Genomic DNA, 18,528 nt, shown 5'->3' on the forward strand with positions numbered 1-18,528 from the left:
TTTGACAAGGTCCTCTAACGACAAATAGAAAGTGCCATTACTATTAACAGCAAACCACCTGGGAGGGGGGTTGGTTCTAATCTCACCATGCATACTAACCACATAGTTTTGGAGATAGTCTTTGGCTAACTTAAATGCAACTTTGAAATGGTATTGGTTACTTTATTTAATAAAAAGGTTGAAATGTCGTAGCGAGACGAGAAGGAAACAGTCTTCAGGTCAAGTGGTACGAAACTTCATAAGCCACTGCTTTGCTATTAGTATTTATACGAGTCCTTAGTTGCTATAAGCTTAGATTACTTCATATAATTAGGAGCCAATTGTAGCTTGATTAGTATTAGTTGATCATGGCTAGCTCACGAGAAGCACCAATTGTTAACTCTCCACCTTCTCAGGGAGGATCGCTGGTCACGGTGCTCAGCATCGACGGCGGCGGCGTGAGAGGAATCATTCCAGGAACTATTCTTGCGTACCTCGAAGCAAAGCTTCAAGTAAGCTATAGACTTAACATGCATGCAACCATGCATGGAATGGCTTTCTGTTCTCTCTCTCTCTCTCTATTTAACTACTTTGCCACTTCTCTTATTCTTTTAAGTTTAATTCGTATCCTTCTCGACCGTAGGAGCTTGATGGAAAGGAGGCAAGGATCGCAGATTACTTTGATGTCGTCGCCGGAACAAGCACCGGCGGTCTCGTGAGCGTCATGCTTACAGCTCCTGATAAGAACAACCGCCCGCTCTTTGCCGCAAAGGATATAACCAAGTTCTACTTGGATAATTGTCCCAAGATTTTTCCTCAAAAGTAAGTGTCAACGAGAAAGAGCAAAATGTTTAAAAGAAAGCAATTAATGAAGGAACGTGAAGAGTTTATTAATTCCAGTTCGAACGTACAGAATTTCATGATGTTAGATATAATTAATTAATTAACTAATAACACCTCTAAACATCTTGCAGTAAAGGGATCTTCTCTTCAGTAACAAATTTGATCAAGCCAATCGCAGGACCTAGATATGATGGCAAGTACCTGCACTCCCTAGTGCAAGGATTGCTCGGCGATACTAAGCTGCATCAAACTCTGACAAACATAGTTGTCCCAACTTTTGACCTCACTATACTTCAGCCCACCATCTTCTCTAGCTTTGAGGTATTTAGTCCATCAACTTCCATAAAGTAATTCACCATTTTTTTATATTTAATTTTTAAGTCTTATGTTTCATATTATGTTCGCGTAGTTGAAGCTTCAGCCGCTGAAAGACGCGCTTCTATCAGACATATGCATCAGCACTTCTGCAGCTCCAACATTTCTTCCAGCACATTATTTCGAGACCAAAGATGATAAAGGAAATAGTAGAGAATTTAATCTCGTCGATGGAGGCGTCGCGGCAAATAATCCGGTAAGTAATTGTCCTCTTTTATTACCTTGGGATTTTAAGAGCCTATACATCAAATAGGAATTATTATTAGAACTATCAATAAACTTTACAATCGACTTATATCTCGTCCTACAGACGTTAACGGCAGTGAGCCAAGTTTTGAAGCAAATCTTCTTCGCAAACCCGGATTTCTTTCCGATAAAGCCCAACGACTACCAGAAATTTCTGGTGATCTCTCTCGGGACTGGATCGAACAAGTTGGAGAAGAAATTTAGCGCCCAAAGTGCAGCAAAATGGGGTATTTTCGGATGGCTGATCCAAGATGGCTCAACGCCTATAATAGATATGTTTACACAAGCAAGTGCAGACATGGTGGATATCCATTTATCCGTCCTTTTTCAAGCACTCCGTACCGAGAATAACTATCTTCGCATAGAGGTAAAATAGGAAGTTAATTTATTTGTCCAAGGAATTAAATATGAATAGTTGAGTGTTTGAAGTTGATAGATTCATGACTATCGTTATATACTGGCCAATAGGACGATAGCTTGACTGGGAGCACAAGCTCGGTGGATAACTCTTCTCCGGAGAACTTGCAAAAGCTGGTTCAAATTGGGAAAGATCTACTCAAGAAGCCAGTGTCGAGGGTCAACCTGGAGATTGGTAGGTTCGAGGAGATCGACGGGGAGGGGACTAACGAAGAAGAACTCGCTAGATTCGCTAAGATTCTCTCGGACGAAAGACGCAGGAGGCGTGGATCGAGCTAATATAACGTGCTTTAATTTGCTCGAAAAAAGAGTAGCATACGGGATTATATAATATTATTAATGATTGACTGCTAGTATTCTTTAGATGATTCATTGTATTCGTGTTCAAAATAATATAATAAGCAATAAAATAATTTGTAGAAGGATGGATTTCTTGGACGTTCGTTTTACCGATCGATATTATTCTTAGCTCTTTAATTAGTTTAAAATATCATTCATTTATGCACATCGGCCTCTCTCCTTTCACATTTAGAGGTACATAATTACCCTCCTAATGACAGATTACTCCTTTCGTGTAGTGTTAATAAATCTCAAAAGAGATACTTTCTCAGTATATGAAGGAGGGTATAAAACTATAAGAGTGTTTGCAATTATTTCTCACGTCAGCGGCTGCTTAGGTATACCAGTTTCTAGAAGCACTCTATATACTCGTATCAAGATGGCCCATCTAAAAAAGCAAATGCAAATAGTGGGCCATGCCCACCTGATAGACTTACCCTACCTAAGGTGATGCTTTTCGAATGTACCCTGCCACAATGAGCTGGATCTATAGCAGGCCTGATGCTGATTGAATGTGCTCTTCCCACATACCCAAGTATACTGTGCTTTACTATGGAGTTAGTTCTATCGCATCTTTCCTCAGGCCTAAGTGTACTATTCCTGATGGGCTATTCACATGGATCAGCAACAAAAGAAAAGAAATATAATAATAATAATAATTAAAGGTGTGGAATAGGCCAACTCGTAGGATCAACTACTCGGCGTAGCGCACCATTGATTTATGTTTCGCTGGTGCCCACTTAAAAGTACACGTCATGTCAATCGACAATTGTCAAATTGTGGGGCATATAGTGTGTTCGTTGGATTGGGTGTATTATCTGATCCACTGGTCTGGACACAAATACTCGTCTCTCTTTTATACTATCGTGACATAAAGTCTTGTTCATCCGTCTCCGTTATTTGAAAATTGAGAAGATATGCATATTACATTCATTTATCAAATATATTCTTTCTTCATACTTGATAACTTGATGGACTCCAAAACTTGTGGCACATCCAGTATAAATACCCACGAATTAATGAAGCATTGAAGCCTAGTATAGACCTAATTGATTAAATACCAAGACCAACGCCAACCTATATACAAAACAAGATTTTTTAGAAAGAAAGAAAAAAAAAACAAAGTAAATAATAAAAGCGAAATTTAAGGGGGGGGCAGGGATTCTGTATTTCTGTGGGCAATTCAAGCGCGTCGATCGAACGCATTTGGTAGGCCCTGATTGCACCTGAAATCGAATACAGAACCTTGCATGCATGATCAGAGCGAGAGTAACCGGACCGTCGCATGCGCGACAAGACCGACTCATCTCACTTCTTCCTTACGAGGAAGATGCTCAACTCCGGGCCACCGCCACCGCCGCCGCCGCCACCGCCGCTGCCGCTGCCGGCGTCGGGGTTGATCATATACAACGCCTCGGAGTCCTTCGATCCGACCACCCTCTCGAACCGGGCTCTCATGTATGTCAACTCCCCGTCCAACGACGACGACGCCGTCGTCTCCTTCTCCGACGCGCCCGGCAACACCCCGGCGCCCATCGACACCCCTCTCAGTAGCTGCATGACGTGACGGTCGTCGTCCGACGACGGCTTCCTCCGTATCGAATACCCGGACTTGCGTCCGTTGCAGTACACAGCCCACACATACTCCTCCACTAGCTTCCTCCTATTCGTCCTGGTCTCGCTCTCGAGCGCCAGCTTCACGACCCCAGAATCCATCTCCTTGTAAAGAAAGCTAGTGAGCACGGGAAGCTCAATTAAGAATATGGGAGGCGACCTCGTGTCTTCTTGGATCGCCAAGCTAGCACGTCCTCTTCTGTAGCCAAATATTGTAACAGTAGTCGCATGGTCGGCGAGGAGTGCCTTGCTAGGCCTGCCTAAGAGCGCAACCATCTTGCAACCGGAGGACAACATTGGGAGAAGCTTAAACATCTTGAAGATGCTCCCCCCGCCCCCCGATTTGGCTCGGCGTCCACCCGACGGCTGCCTGTGGAATGCGGCGAACGCCGCCGTCTCGATGAGAGATGGCATCGATCTAAGGCAATTCGCTTGGTGATGAAGTGTTCTGCTATGTAAAAGAAGGAAGGGGTGATTGTGGAGTTTATAGAGGGAAAAAGGAAGGAGGTTGGAAGGTGGTTGGTCGGGTGTGTGTTTGGAATCTAAAATAGCTTTTCTTTGAAGTGGGGAAGAGGCACTACTTCACTAGTTGCGTTTGATGTGACCAAGGTTAGTAGTGAGCGATAGCCGGATAAGGCGTGGGAGGTTGGACCACCAAGGAAAGATTAAAAAAAAAAAGTAAGAAGGAATGGTCCCTTGTGCTTTGCTAGTTTGGCATGCACCTCCTCTATGAGCATTATATACATGGGCGTTACCATCATGGGCTAGCTTATTATTGAGCCATCCTTCTTTCCTAAAATGGGCGGAGATCAATAGCTTTTGTCTCAAGTCACAATTATAGGTAGTGAATTAAGAGGAGTTTTATTGTTAGACCAATTATTTATAACTCATCCTTTTAAGATATATGTATATATGCTCATGCAACGATATCAACCGACATAGCATGTGGAATTCGCAAATGGTACGTCTGCTCATCACTAGCTACTTAAAGCTACCTACTTCCACAAACGAATAATATCTTGGTATCCTACGACCAATTAAGTGCAATAATTTTGCTCGAGCATTTAAAGCTGCCTCATGAGGAAACTCTACTTTCTCACCGTACAAGAAAAGTCGACCTATCCATGAAACCGACTTGCAAAAAGTGAGTTCCATGGGCGGACATCTCATGCATGGGCCATTGTTAGAGATAGAGAGAAAGAGAGTGATCCATGGGATTAAAAGAGATCTAGAGAGATCTATAGAAAAAGGAAGAGAGGTTTTATAAGCAAATGGTGGGGCAGATGGGAAGACTACAAACAGATAGATCAAAGAAGCCAAGATGGTCCCAGTGCATGTGATGATATCTTTTTCTTTAAAAGCCTTCTCCTTCATTGTTGCTGTCTTCGTATAATTTTTTAAGTATTCATGGCCATTGGTTCACGATCCATGAAGTACTTGTTCAAAGTATCAAAAAAATGTGTAAATTAAGTAAGAGGAGCACCTTTGGTTGTCCATATGTAATATTTTAGTTAAAGGCATAGATGCATGACATCACCCGTTCATCAAATAATTGGAGATATGTTTGAGGTGAACTTTTCTTGTCACCAATTTTCCGTGTTCTGCAAGACTGTCGTACACAAAACGTGCTAATCGATAAGAAAGCTTCGAAGCATCGTTGAAAGCTATTGTTCAAATTAGTTTATGCTTATTGTATTAGGCAAATATTTTTGTTAACAAAGCGATTTATGCATTTGGGTAATTGGGTTAGACTTTCGCATTATATTTAATACTTTATCGGGTTTGGTTGTTAGCGAGATTATATCCTTTTTATTCGTCTTTCTTACTACCTTATTGTTACACCGTGTAGAAAGGTAAATCAATTATCTATATTGAAAGAAAAATATGCTTCTAGTAGTATTTCTCTTAGGGTTGCCTATAAGAGGTCGATTCCTAGGGAGGAGTGGTACTTGGCTTTGTATTAATCCGGTTCAGGTGGAATCAAATTTAAGTTGGGTCAATTCATCTTAACAAGAACACGACTTGATTATTAAATGAATTTTGATTCGATTCGATTCGATCCGACTCGTATATATAAATGAATTATTGGTGTAAATTTAAACACCATCTGATTATTAATCAGGTTGGGTAAATTAATTTATTTCTGAGTTGAATTCAATTATATTAAATTTATATCTACTTAAGAGTATTGAATAAAATCGAGTTAAAATTTGCCACCCATATTTTCCAAGGTGTCAGCTCGGTCTCTTCTTAGGAATCACCCATTCTTAGATGGATGAAATTGAACGGTGATAGTTCTTGCATGCAATAAGAAAGGTAGAGTTGGCATTATTCTACAGTTAAGCAAGAGTTCGGATAGGCTTACTCCAGTCCATATCGAATTTGCTATTTTTGCATAGGCTTAGGCAGTCCGGATGAGCATTCGACTAGCAAAAAACTTGAGCAAAGAGTCTAATTCAAGATTCTACACAAGGAATCATCTTGCTCTTGGTGCACAAAGAAAATTATTGCTAACAATTTCTCTCTTCCTCCATTTTTTTTTATAATGTAAAATTTACATATATCTCTAAAAGGATTGGCGATACTGTACCCACTAACTTATTACACTTTTTATTTTTCACACTTCCTGAGCCACAATAGCTCAAAGTATTCCAATTTCTACTGAAAAGAAAAGGAGGACTTCTCCTTAGATAAAAAGGGGGGAAAAAAGGACAACGGCTTCATTTTATGGATCACTCTCAATGGACTAGTACATGTTCAAATTGGTCTAAAATTAATTTCAAGCTTGACCTATTCAAGATTCGAGCTCGAGGGGCTCGAATATTTTGACAACCTAATCTGTGTTAGTGTGCAACTAACTATAAAGAGTAAATCAAAGCCCCAAATCTAGATAGCAGAGAAGGGAGATTCCTGGATAACCATCCGATAAGCTGCTAGATTAGTTAAACAAAAAGTTGTTTAATTCGTCGCATAATAGCAAACAAATGGACTACCAAATCACGCGGCTGCATGAAACGCCCAGAGAATCCCGTCCTTGGGGCCACATCGCGTCGTCGCTTTACCGTAGAGCAGCTTGGAAGCCACGCCCGCAAATTAGAGTGCAAGGAATTGGAATAAGCACGAAAATTTCAGTCCCAAGGAGAAGTCTCGTTCCAAGTCGATACCGTCCGTGCCGATCCTATTCCGACCTAACGATGTCTTCGATCGATTCGGCGTGCGAAGCCATCGACGCCGGAATCCCCTCGGGGTTCACCGAGATCCTGGTGTTGCGCCATGGTGAGACCTCGTGGAACGCCTCCAGAATCATCCAGGTCTCCTCGGAAAATCCGCTACTCTTAACTTTCCCCCAATTTATTGGATTCGCTATCAACTATTCCGTTGAATTGGATTGTTCCTTTGAGAGAACTTTGATTTTTTAGATCGTTGATTAGTTGCCTAATTATGATGCATATGTTTCGCGACATAATTTTGTTCTGCCTTTTAGGGGCACTTGGATCCGGAATTAAATGAGACGGGGAGACGACAAGCCACTGCGGTAAAGTATGAGACTGTAGATGTATCGTTAGGAAGTCCTATGAGCTGTGTATCTAACTTTGCATTTTTATTTGTTTATAAAACTTTTATAGGTTGCTGCCCATTTATCTAAAGAATCAAAATTTGCTGCAATATATTCTTCTGACTTGAAACGTGCTGCTGAGACTGCACAAATTATAGCGAGTTCTTGTGGCTTATCAGAGGTATACAGTGCTTATCTAGTTGTTCCACAACTTAATGTATCAATGTGATGCTCTGATTCCACAATTTAAGATAGAAGTAGAGTCTTATTTCTCAATAATTCAAGTGGCAATGTGTTTCAGTTTGGCCATCAGCTTGAGACTTTTTGAATTGGTTATTTGGTTGTTTTCACAAAGGCTTTTTAAAGAATCATTCCTTAGTTAAATGCACTGAATAGATGATATCAGAGTTATCTATATGTTATTCCCTCATTAAATAGCTTTTTTCATGCGCAAGTTGTTTTGAACTAATAATCAGCACCTTTTCATGAAGGATTATAAGTGTATTGATACCATTCTCTGTAAATAATAAGTCATGTTGTTAAAAATCTAGTAGACAAATGAATCTGTAATGTGCTTCAGTTTGTCCATCAACTTGTAATTTTTTGAATTGGCTATTTTGTTGTTTAAAGCTCTATTTCAGAGGGGCTCTTTAAAGAATCATTCCTTAGTTACATGAGCTAACTAGATGGCAGTAGAGGTATGTATAAAAGTTATCCCCTCATATTGAATAGCTCTTTTCATGCTCAGATTGTTTTGAATCAATACTCGGCACATAAAGATTATAAGTGTATGGATAGTTGAATACCATTTGACATAAAGAATAAGTCATTATTGCGAATTTAGTGGACTGATGAATATGTCATTTTGTGGCTTTGGATGGTTAGCACTTAGCACTTCCAAACTGACATGACTGGTGTACTGATTTCAGCATTATTTTCCTGGGCATATTCTGTCACTGATTTGGCAAATTCCTGAAATTATAGATGCACAGGAAGTTTCATATCAAACACTGATCCATTATAAGTTAACTGAATTCTTATTTGTCTCTCAGGTAGTGTTAGATCAGGCATTGAGAGAAAGGAACCTTGGAGATCTTCAGGGTTTGACATTACGTGATGCTGCAAAGATAAAGCCCAAGGCTTACAAGCTTTTCTTATCTTCCAAAAGGGAACAGGAAGTCCCTGTAATTTTCTTACCTTTATACGACAAAATGCATTATGTTTGACAGTTTAATTTTACAAGTTATTTCCGGTAACAAAATTTTCATACTGATTCATAAGAGTATGATACAACATGGACACTAGAAACCCTTTAACCAGATGTTTCTGTTTACATATTTTAATGTGAGAAAGAAAAGCTGATCATTGTTGTGCCAGAAAAGTTTGCAGATGTATTCCTCAATGTCCTTATTCGGATCATAATCTAGTCCTTTCCTCTTCTGTTGTCTGAACATGAACAAGCAACTGTGCTCTATGCTGTGATACCTCAACTGTTTCATGGGGTTCCATTCAAGCTACATGCACTGTAGATCTAAACATTGGATGTTAAATCAATTTCTACTCTGTGATGCTTATGTACATGCACTCATTTCAGTATAACTCAATAAATAATCTTTTGCATCAAATTATTTACTTTGTTTTTTTAAAAAAAAACAAAAGTTCATAAAATTATATGCCATCCCTATGCCATGATGTGATAGATAATTTTGACTTTTCAGTAGGACATAATTGTTGAATGTTATGATCTTTTCTTTAAAATTAGATATGGAATCATTTTCCCCCTTTTTATGCTCAGGGTGGTGGAGAAAGTCTTGATCAGTTATCAGTGCGATGTATTTCTTCCTTGCAAAGAATAGCTGCTCAACATAAAGGTATACTGTCTGGTAATGTTTTCTTATTTCTTTCTTGACTGTAGTTTGAATGTATTGCTCCTAAAAAGGAACAACAGTGGACATGATGAATGTGCTTTCATGTACTGCAAGTTGATGTGATTGCTACTTAAATTATATATAGTTTCTGTAATGGGGCTTGTTTACCAGCATGAAACTATACAGAAACATATTATTGCATAGCCGATGATTGGAGTATTGTTTCTGCGTCAGAGGAGGGAACTCATGCACTAGAAGTACTGTCTTTTTCCTCTTTTAGGCTTTTTTTTTATTGAACTGATTCATAGTTGCATCAACTAAAGCTAGATCACTGAGGTAGATGACTATACAGAAACATATTATTGCATAACCGATGATTGGAGTATTGTTTCTGCCTCAGAGGAGGGAACTCATGCACTAGAAGTACTGTCTTTTTCCTCTTTTAGGCTTTTTTTTTTATTGAACTGATTCATAGTTGCATCAACTAAAGCTAGATCACTGAGGTAGATGGCTATACCTGCAATTTAGTCTGGCTAGATTCTGCCTTTATGTCAAAGCTCCTTGCTGAAAACTAGGCAATGTCTTGCATATTATATCGGTCAGGATTGATGAAAAACACAATTATTGTAAGATGCTGATAACATCATGAGTAATCGCCACTGTCCATATTGTTACAAGTGCCTTTGAGTAGTATTTTCCTGTAAAACTAAAATGTCTTTCACTTTGCATTTTATTTATAAATCCCTTGTGGGGGGCTTGTACTATGCTTACTCATGGGATTATAAGTTAAACCTCATTCCCAGAAAAAGAACAGGTTTAATTTCACTTGGTATGTCTCAAGATAGGATATGGCCAAAGCTAAGGACAATGTGGATCTCTATATAAGTGTTAGTTGAAATCATCCCATCTAATTTTATGTTCTGGAGATCTGCATTTTGTGCATTGGCTATATTAGTTAAATCTTCTTTATCCCTAGATATACCTTCTCACATTACATTTTGACCATGCTGTCTAATGAGCTGGTGAGATGCTCCTCTTCAGCTTGCTGTTTGTATGAATATTTAATGCAAGGGTTCGGGGACCACTGATATTTTCCTAGGATAACTCCACATTTTAGAGCCCAATTGCAAGTGAATATTCAGGATAGCAAGTTTACATTTTCTATCTGATGTTTAACTGTGGAATTTGATCTGATCGTTTGTTTTTTGGAATCATCCCACAGTTATATCTTACCTGCAGAAATATCCGATTACACGTGCATACTGTCTTACAACTGTTAACACTGCCAATGACATTAACAGGAGAAAGAGTTATTGTGGTTACTCATGGCGGGTTCCTGAGAGAACTCTATAGGCGGGCTGCTCCCAATGAGTCACTCAACGGCAAGATACATAACACTTCAGTGAATGTGTTCCTTATTTCTGATGGTCGTTGGATTATCAAGAAATGGGGTGAGATATGTCATCTCCAGGAAATTGGTGTCCTCGACGGTGCCTTTGGCGGTGATAGAATTTCTGGGTAGTTTTTGGCTTCTACGAACAACCATTGTAGCAAACTTCTTGTATTAAATGAAATGAAGAGATATTTGTACTATTAGGTTGATTAGATCCATCGACTAGGTACTAAGCCAGAATATGTGATGAAGAGGCTCGTAATCCTTGCAGGTGAGAAATAGATAAGGAACAGACTGGTCATTCTAGTATTAACTATAACAGCCAGGGGGAGCGGAATGGATTGCCATGCCAATCTGGATTTCAATAATAAAAATATGACAAAGGTTCCTGATGTTTCCTTTGAGATTATCGTCTTCTTTTATGTCAAATGTACCTTTAAAGCTTTGACATTGCAGTTAACGGGGTATGATCCCAATTCAATAAAGATTTGTTGAAGAATGGAAGTACTAATCTGAATTCTACTTTGGGTGATTTATTATTTGACTTAGAATTCTGTTTGAATGTATTTCTGGAAGCATTCAAACTTCATGCTGAGACTTGTTTTGGACAAGTCGGATGAAAATTGCATTGCCTTAAAAATGTGTACGACTATTAATGACAGAAAGAATACGAGTAGATTGATTGGTTACCAAAGAGATATTTCTTGAAAAATTTCCCCAAATTATTTTGTCAATTTTCTTATTGCAGAATTTATGTTTTAGAAAGTATTCGGAAGAGTAGAAGATGATTAGGTGGTGGGGACTATTACAATTTTTTTTTTTTATTATTATTTTTTTTGTGCATACTGTCCTGATATACAACTTTTACATAAGCTTGGCAATGGGCAATGGCTATCTCAACTTGTCAAGACTTTGGAGCTTCTACTCGCACTGTGCCTTAGAAACAAACTCTAACACCTCTCTCTCGGCTTCCTGGATTTGCTCGCCGAGTTCATTCCCGAAATTGTTGCTCTGTTCTCTACCCATCCCCTTCCCCTTGATGTCCAAAATCCTTCTTCCTTCCATAAAAAATCGCCTCAAAACCCCTCTAAAACCCTTCCTCGATCGCCGAACCAGGAAGCTCGTCAACTCCATCACCCAAATCCTAAAGACCCAGAAAACCAATCCCCACTGGGAGCAAACCCTAGATGATGTCTTCTCCCCCGATGAGGAACTCGCTCCGGTCATCGCCGCTCTCTCCGACGCTGACTGCGCCCTCGCCTTCTTCGACTGGGCTCGCCGCCGGCGACCCTCGTGGGCCGACCCACCGGACTCGCTCGCCTACTCGGCCCTCCTCCGCCTTTTGGCTCGATCCCATCGGTTTCTGGAGATCGAGCTCACAATTGGAGTGATGAGAGATGAGAAACGAACGCCGACCCGTGAAGCCTTGAGTGCTCTCTTGGCAGCTTATTCCAATTCTGGGTTGGAAGAGAAGGCTTTGGAGGTGTATGCATCGATGCGAGACCAAGATGGCTCTTTTCCTGATGTTTCTGACAGTAATTGTTTGCTTAAATTGCTTGTGGAACGAAAGCGGCACGATGTTGCTCTTAAGATGTACGATGAAATGCTGACGAGAGGTGATGGTGCTGATAACTACAGCACTTGTATAATCGTTAGGGGGTTGTGCATAGAAGGGAGGATGAAGGAGGGGAAGAAGTTGATTGAGGATAGATGGGGAGCTGGGTGCGTTCCTAATGTTGTGTTCTACAACACAATGATTGATGGGTACTGCAGGCATGGAGATTTTAAGAGAGCCTACATGCTTTTTAGAGAGATGAAGTTGAAGGGATTCTTGCCCACATTGGTGACTTATGGTATTGTTACTAATGCCTTGTGTAAAATGGGGCATTTTGCGGAGGTGAGCAGGTTGCTTTTGGAGATGAAAGCTAGGGGAGTTCACCCAAATGTGCAGATATATAATAATTTAATGGATGCTCAGTGTAAATATGGTTCAATTCTTCAAGCAAAAGTGGTTCTCCGGGAGATGATAGTAAGTGGCCGCGAACCAGATGTTGTCACATTTAATGTTTTGATTTCTGCATTTTGTCGAAAAGGAAAACTTCAAGAGGCTGAGTGTCTTCTAAGGGAGGCCATTAACAGGAGGTTGAATCCTAATGAGTTCAGCTATACTCCTCTAATTCATGGATATTGCCAAGATGGACAGGTAGGTATTGCGTTGAATTTGTTCATTGAAATGATGGAGAAGGGGAAGAAGCCTGATTTGGTGACATTTGGAGCTTTAATTCATGGACTTGTTGTCACGGGGGAGGTAAAGCAAGCATTGGCTATTCGAGAGAAGATGATGGAAAGAAATGTGCCTCTGGATTGTGGAATATATAATGTTTTGATTAATGGACTTTGCAAGAAAAGGATGCTTCCATCTGCTAAGAAGCTTCTTGTTGAGATGCTTGATCAAAATATCCTCCCAGATGAGTTTGTTTACACTACATTGATTGATGGATTCATTAGGAATGAGAATCTTAGTGAGGCAAAAAAGATTTTTGAATTCATGGGTCAAAAGGGCATTAGGCATGGTGTGGTTGGCTACAATGCTCTGATCAAAGGTTATTGTAAATTTGGTTTGATGAATGATGCAATTTTGTGCATGAATAACATGGAAAGGGATGGACTTTTCCCAGATGAGTTCACATATACCACTGTCATCAGTGGTTATGCTAAACAAGGTGACTTAGGTGGGGCTTTAAGGGTATTATGTGACATGACAAAACGTAGATGCAGGCCAAATGTAGTAACATACTCAGCTTTAATCCATGGGTATTGTCAGAAAGGTGATACTGATACAGCTGAAGGTCTTTTTAAGGACATGCAATTTCATGGCCTCCTTCCTAATGTTGTTACGTATACAATTCTCATTGGCAGCTTCTTTAAAACATGTAAAGTGGTTAGAGCTGCTGTATTTTTCGAAAATATGTTGCTTAGTAAGTGCTCCCCTAATGATGTTACATTTCACTATTTAATCAATGGCCTCACAAATAATATTCCCTATCTCAAGTCTATTTGCAGTAGGACTCTGCAAGAGCACAGTGAGCTTGCAGTATTAGAGATCTTTGTAAACATGATATCTGATGGCTGGGATGATAGAACTGCAGCATACAATTCTATCATATTCTGTCTATGTAAACATAACATGTTTAGAAAGGCATTGGAGATGAGAGATAAGATGAAGGAGAAAGGCTGTTTGCCAGATTCTATCACGTTTCTTTCACTTTTATATGGAATCTGTGCAGAAGGTAAATCAGGAGAATGGAAGAGCATTCTTTCTTGTCAATTTCAAGAAAATGAACTTGAGATGGTTTTTAGATACAAAAGATTGTTAGACCTGCACATCTGCCAATCAGTGAGCTCAGGTGCCTCCTTGATTTTGCAGTCATTGCTTGAAGAGAATACACGAGAACTAGAGCACAGATGTGCTGGTTTTTGAGCTCTGATTGTTGCAAGTGTTCATTGGATTTGTTCTGAGGGACAATGATCATGAAAAGGAGAAGATCCTTGTGGTTTAAGCTTAATCTGGAAAACGTAAGTGCACTTCCCCACAGAGCAGCAGCTTTAAGATCCTTGTGGTTTAAGCTTAATCTGGAAAACGTAAGTGCACTTCCCCACAGAGCAGCAGCTTCTGGATGAGAAAAGTTCTCAAAATAATGAAGCTTCATCAAAGGAAAATGAAAATAAACGGAATATTCAACAACTTGACTCATGATCAGCTATACTTCCTTTCTTTAATACAAATAGCTTTGAGGAGAACTTTTCTGTATTTCTCAACCCCACCAGAAGGTAAACTTCTAAGTAACCATACAACTGCACACATCCTCATCAGTCATCATGCAAATGTCTTCGAAGTCTGAACATCATTCTGAAAAAAATAATATAAATGCTTACTCTGTCTTGGCAGGTGAACAATTTCTTTTGAGAAAAGAGATCAATTGGTGGGAACTTTCCATAAAGAGGCTTGTAATACGGTTCATAAAAGAAATACAGGAAAGCAAATTTGATGAAAGTGCACACTGCACATCTCAAGAGTTTCATGTCATTCAATGTCAGAGTAAGAAAACCGACTCAAACTGATTGTCAGATATGTTTAGATTTACAAATTAAATGAATATGGAAATGGTTTTAAGCATCATGTGACCTGCCACTGCTTCTGAAGAAATCATAGGAGTTACAATTTACATTATATTTTAATCATCAGAGTCCACTTATTTTAGTCTGTTGCATGGACTTTGCTTGGAAAAGGAGAACTTCAACTGATGTAATAGTTAGGCTTGTAGATTTTGCTAGTATGAAATATGCATTTACCATTTATCAATCAGAAAAATTATCTGCATATGTCAGACTTGGAAAAGCAGCTTTCAGGATGCTCTGTATCTTTTAAGAGATTATAAATTGATAAATTCCAACAATGAATTCTTCTTCTAAATAGCAGATAAAGGTCGAACAATAAACATTATATAAGTTTTCCTAGTAACAATTGAATTTGTGGTCTCAGTATGATTCAAACCTGTTAAGAGTAGGATACATACAAGGGCCTTCCACTGGATTTGAATCATTTGACAGTTATCAACCCAGGGAATGCGTTATAATTGCTAGTTATGAAAAAGAAGTTCGCATTGCAACAAAGATTCCTGCAAGTGAGGCAGAAATCCCTACTCTTGTGTGTAGTCATGCTCATGAGATCGAAAGGTTGGTGCTAAAGCAAAAAGGTCTTAAACTAATTATATGCATGCTTCCTACTGTGTTACCCATGTGTATAGACGCTATAGTTAAATGACAACCCATATCCACTTAAGCAGTGTGATGACATTGAAATTGGGATTGTACATGTAATAGTATGGCCATTGAAATGAAAAATGCAGCATGGCCCAAAGATGTGGCAGTGGCTTGCTCAACTTTATTGTTTACATTTTGGCTATCGTAGAACTTCATGACTATTGTTAGAACTTAGAAGATCAGGCTTTCCATGGATTGTGATGGGATAAAGGAAACATGACAAGGATGATAGTTAATAAGCAGTATTAATTATCTCTGAGTGAAATACTTTTACTTGATTTGCTATTGGTGGTTGACTCTTTGCCCCTCTGATAGAAAGCTTATTAAAGGGGATTGAATTATCTCACAAACGCAGGTATTTCTCGTCTAGGTCTAGGATGAGCTTTCTTCTTGTCATAGCAGTGCATTTACTTATACTACTTCTATAACTTTGTATATCAGGTAACCAGTTTTTGATGGCTTTATATGTTTAACCTACACACACTATCTTGGCAAAACTCAGTGAATTATTAGTATTTTTAAGTGGTCTAATACTTCCTTTTCTTTATGAGATCATTAGCATTTTTCTAGATGACAGTGATTAACTGGCACTGTCCTTGTAATCTTCAAGGAACTAACACCTTCATGTGAATAAATGGATAGCAGCTACCTTTTGCACCTCCAGAATGATCATAACCCACACTAATAATTTGTGAGTTTGTATCTGCCCAGAAAGTGCAAGAAGAGATTCTTTATAGATAGCAGCTACCTTTTCTCTTGATCTATCTGTTGGGTATACTTTCCTATCATGACATCTGACAAATTAGAACGGCATACCTATTTTTTTGTTCTTTTCTTTTCCAGTTCATCAGAGATTTAATGAAATTAACCCTAATTTTCTTTACTTTTATTTTCTTGCATTCTTTTTCTTTTCCGTCTATGAATGAAAAGAGCGTGAAACTTTTTTCTGCTTCTACTCATTCTACTGTTTTGCAACTGACAGTTTATTTTGATGTTAAGTTAGAAGAAGATCATCTTCTTTTCCTTTTCTATCATGTCTGTTGATAGTAATGCCTTTGTCCTATCAGCATGATCCTTTGATTCCACCATGCTATATAATAACTAATCAATGGCAACACCTTTCATATGCCCTCTTCTTAAATACAATCTAGCTGGCTCTTCTGGTATCCACAGCATGAAAGAGTAAAAAGGACCAATCATCAGTTTAGGGACTTCCCGACCTATTCATGGTCACATACACTCCTAGGCCTCAGTGGCCTGCTCATGTTTCATATATCATCTAACCACGAGCATAAACCTTTTATCATGCTAGGGAAATTAGAGTCAGATAGCTCCACCAGCCAGGATGAGTGGAATTTCTAGTAGTTTTTCTGCAAATTTTCTTCTGGCTTTTGCTTAGGATTAATCTCTTGATGTATTTTAGCAAGCTAACATGTTAGGTGGAACATTTTCTCTATTGAGATGGAGTTACCACCATGATTGTTAGTTTGTACACTGTATCTAAATATTCTTGCTTACAAACTTTTAGAATTCTGGAGCCTTGTTCTTGGCAATGAGGCATTCTTCGCTCTTGCAATATTCCATGACACACATATGGATGCTTTGAGATGAGCTTAGGAAAGGCAATTTGATGGAAACTCTAGTCATATTCTTGTCACTGAAGTATTAATATGTATACTTTTGTCATTTAAACTATAAACGGGAGTAGTTACAGATTAGTTTAATTTTATTTTGCCAGGAACCTATTACTCTTGGTAGATGACTGGAGCCCCATCTGCAGTTGAGATTCTGACATCAAATTGACTGGGAATGCCATGATTAGCAAGAAGCTACAAGATTTTTCTGAGCAGACTATCAAGCTTGAAATGTGACATTTTTGCTATTCTCGGAATTCTATTGATTGTTCTTTCTGCATTTCTGCAATGATCATTTATCCAGCGATGCACATCGTAATCCTGTTTACTTTGCAAAAGGTTAGTAATGCTAGTCATTTTCATGCCACAACTTTTTTATGCCTACTTTTATGATGAATAAGAGAATAATCGCAAGTTTGTTTGCTTGCCTGTTTCTGTTACATTTGCTTAGCCAGGACAAGTTATCATTCTTGGTGAATGTGGAACCTCTCATTTGGTGCTGCATTGGAATTTTTTACGGTAAGCAAGAACTTAATTTTCTTGAAGCAGACTAAATGAGCTGGAGCATGACCATTTCACTTTCGCTCTAAAGGCCAGTGAATGGTTGCTATCTCATGGCACTTTCAAAAATCTCATTCATCCAGTAGTGCAGATCACAATCTGATGGGTGCATTTTGTAGTCTTATTACTTTTAAAAAGCCAAAATTGAAGTCTATTTCAATTGATGTGCTCTGTCTGTAGAGTTAGTCAGCTGACGGATCTCAGATTTAATCCTCTCGTAATTTTTTAATGATTAGCACTATTCAAATGGGTTGTGCCAAAGTTTACTGAATGCCTACTATCTTTTTGACGCTTGTAATTAACAAGTACAAGGTCTTAGATTTTGTGACATGTCATCTTGTTTGCTTCCTTTGCTACCATGGTCATTTGACCTCAATTTGAAGCCTCTGTAACTCCTATTTGGTTACAGGAATAGCTTGGATACGCTTTCTTTAGTAGAGAAAACGAGGAGATGAAAAATGAACCACCTACAGACCACATACGCACTGGACGTGTCAAAAAGAAGAAAGATCGAACAATTCTGGTGGAGGAACCACCGTTGCCAAAAAGTCAGAGCCCAGATTTCCTACTGGCATTGGCCAAGTTCCCTTCCGTAAAACGTCTAAAAAAGAAAATTCGAAGGACCTTTACATCCTCAGAAACAGAGAAGAGCAAAGCACAAGGAGATTATGCCATGGATATTAGAAGATGAGTGTAGAATTTGCATAACATCTTGCACCTAATTTGTTCTGCTATAGTTGGTATCATATAACTTACATAAAATCTAATGCGAGTACTTTGTAACCAATAATGCACTCGAATAGTTATGATGTGAAAGTAAAATCTATTCATTGAATGATACTTTGACATTAAGGAGTGAAAAAAGTATCTTGTGAATTA

General features: G+C 38.9%; 4 protein-coding genes across 4 annotated transcripts; 3 read left to right on the forward strand and 1 right to left on the reverse strand.

The window, feature by feature from the left end:
- The first annotated feature begins 293 nt into the window (after positions 1-293).
- LOC140798294 (patatin-like protein 2) lies at positions 294-2,298 on the forward strand. The gene is made up of 6 exons (XM_073152108.1): positions 294-491; positions 623-801; positions 954-1,143; positions 1,232-1,393; positions 1,508-1,810; positions 1,912-2,298. The coding sequence occupies exons 1-6, from the start codon at positions 348-350 to the stop codon at positions 2,137-2,139; spliced, it is 1,206 nt and encodes a 401-aa protein (XP_073008209.1). The 5' UTR covers positions 294-347; the 3' UTR covers positions 2,140-2,298.
- Positions 2,299-3,078: 780 nt separating this feature from the next.
- LOC140780779 (protein MIZU-KUSSEI 1) lies at positions 3,079-4,499 on the reverse strand. The gene has a single exon (XM_073126538.1). It carries the CDS (start codon positions 4,225-4,227, stop codon positions 3,508-3,510), a length of 720 nt encoding a protein of 239 aa, XP_072982639.1. The 5' UTR covers positions 4,228-4,499; the 3' UTR covers positions 3,079-3,507.
- A 2,206-nt stretch (positions 4,500-6,705) lies between these two features.
- Positions 6,706-11,141, forward strand: LOC140780578 (phosphoglycerate mutase-like protein 4). The gene is made up of 6 exons (XM_073126215.1): positions 6,706-7,124; positions 7,298-7,348; positions 7,440-7,550; positions 8,422-8,553; positions 9,165-9,240; positions 10,539-11,141. The coding sequence occupies exons 1-6, from the start codon at positions 6,798-6,800 to the stop codon at positions 10,757-10,759; spliced, it is 918 nt and encodes a 305-aa protein (XP_072982316.1). The 5' UTR covers positions 6,706-6,797; the 3' UTR covers positions 10,760-11,141.
- A 377-nt stretch (positions 11,142-11,518) lies between these two features.
- Positions 11,519-17,896, forward strand: LOC140788124 (uncharacterized). The gene is made up of 4 exons (XM_073137637.1): positions 11,519-14,461; positions 14,580-14,729; positions 17,193-17,427; positions 17,540-17,896. Exon 1 carries the CDS (start codon positions 11,670-11,672, stop codon positions 14,109-14,111), a length of 2,442 nt encoding a protein of 813 aa, XP_072993738.1. The 5' UTR covers positions 11,519-11,669; the 3' UTR covers positions 14,112-14,461; positions 14,580-14,729; positions 17,193-17,427; positions 17,540-17,896.
- The last annotated feature ends 632 nt before the right edge of the window (positions 17,897-18,528 follow it).

Source organism: Typha latifolia, chromosome 1, assembly GCF_019914945.1.
Source record: "Typha latifolia isolate L0001 chromosome 1, TyphaL0001v2, whole genome shotgun sequence".
In the NCBI taxonomy this organism is placed as follows: domain Eukaryota; kingdom Viridiplantae; phylum Streptophyta; class Magnoliopsida; order Poales; family Typhaceae; genus Typha; species Typha latifolia.

Coding starts and splice junctions, on each gene's coding strand:
- LOC140798294 (XM_073152108.1), top strand. CDS start 348: ATGGCTAGCTCACGAGAAGCACCAATTGTTAACTCTCCACCTTCTCAG. Junction 1,144..1,231: donor CCATCTTCTCTAGCTTTGAG/GTATTTAGTCCA, acceptor ATGTTCGCGTAG/TTGAAGCTTCAGCCGCTGAA. Junction 1,811..1,911: donor ATAACTATCTTCGCATAGAG/GTAAAATAGGAA, acceptor ACTGGCCAATAG/GACGATAGCTTGACTGGGAG.
- LOC140780779 (XM_073126538.1), bottom strand. CDS start 4,227: ATGCCATCTCTCATCGAGACGGCGGCGTTCGCCGCATTCCACAGGCAG.
- LOC140780578 (XM_073126215.1), top strand. CDS start 6,798: ATGGACTACCAAATCACGCGGCTGCATGAAACGCCCAGAGAATCCCGT. Junction 7,551..8,421: donor GTTCTTGTGGCTTATCAGAG/GTATACAGTGCT, acceptor TTTGTCTCTCAG/GTAGTGTTAGATCAGGCATT. Junction 9,241..10,538: donor AATAGCTGCTCAACATAAAG/GTATACTGTCTG, acceptor TGACATTAACAG/GAGAAAGAGTTATTGTGGTT.
- LOC140788124 (XM_073137637.1), top strand. CDS start 11,670: ATGTCCAAAATCCTTCTTCCTTCCATAAAAAATCGCCTCAAAACCCCT.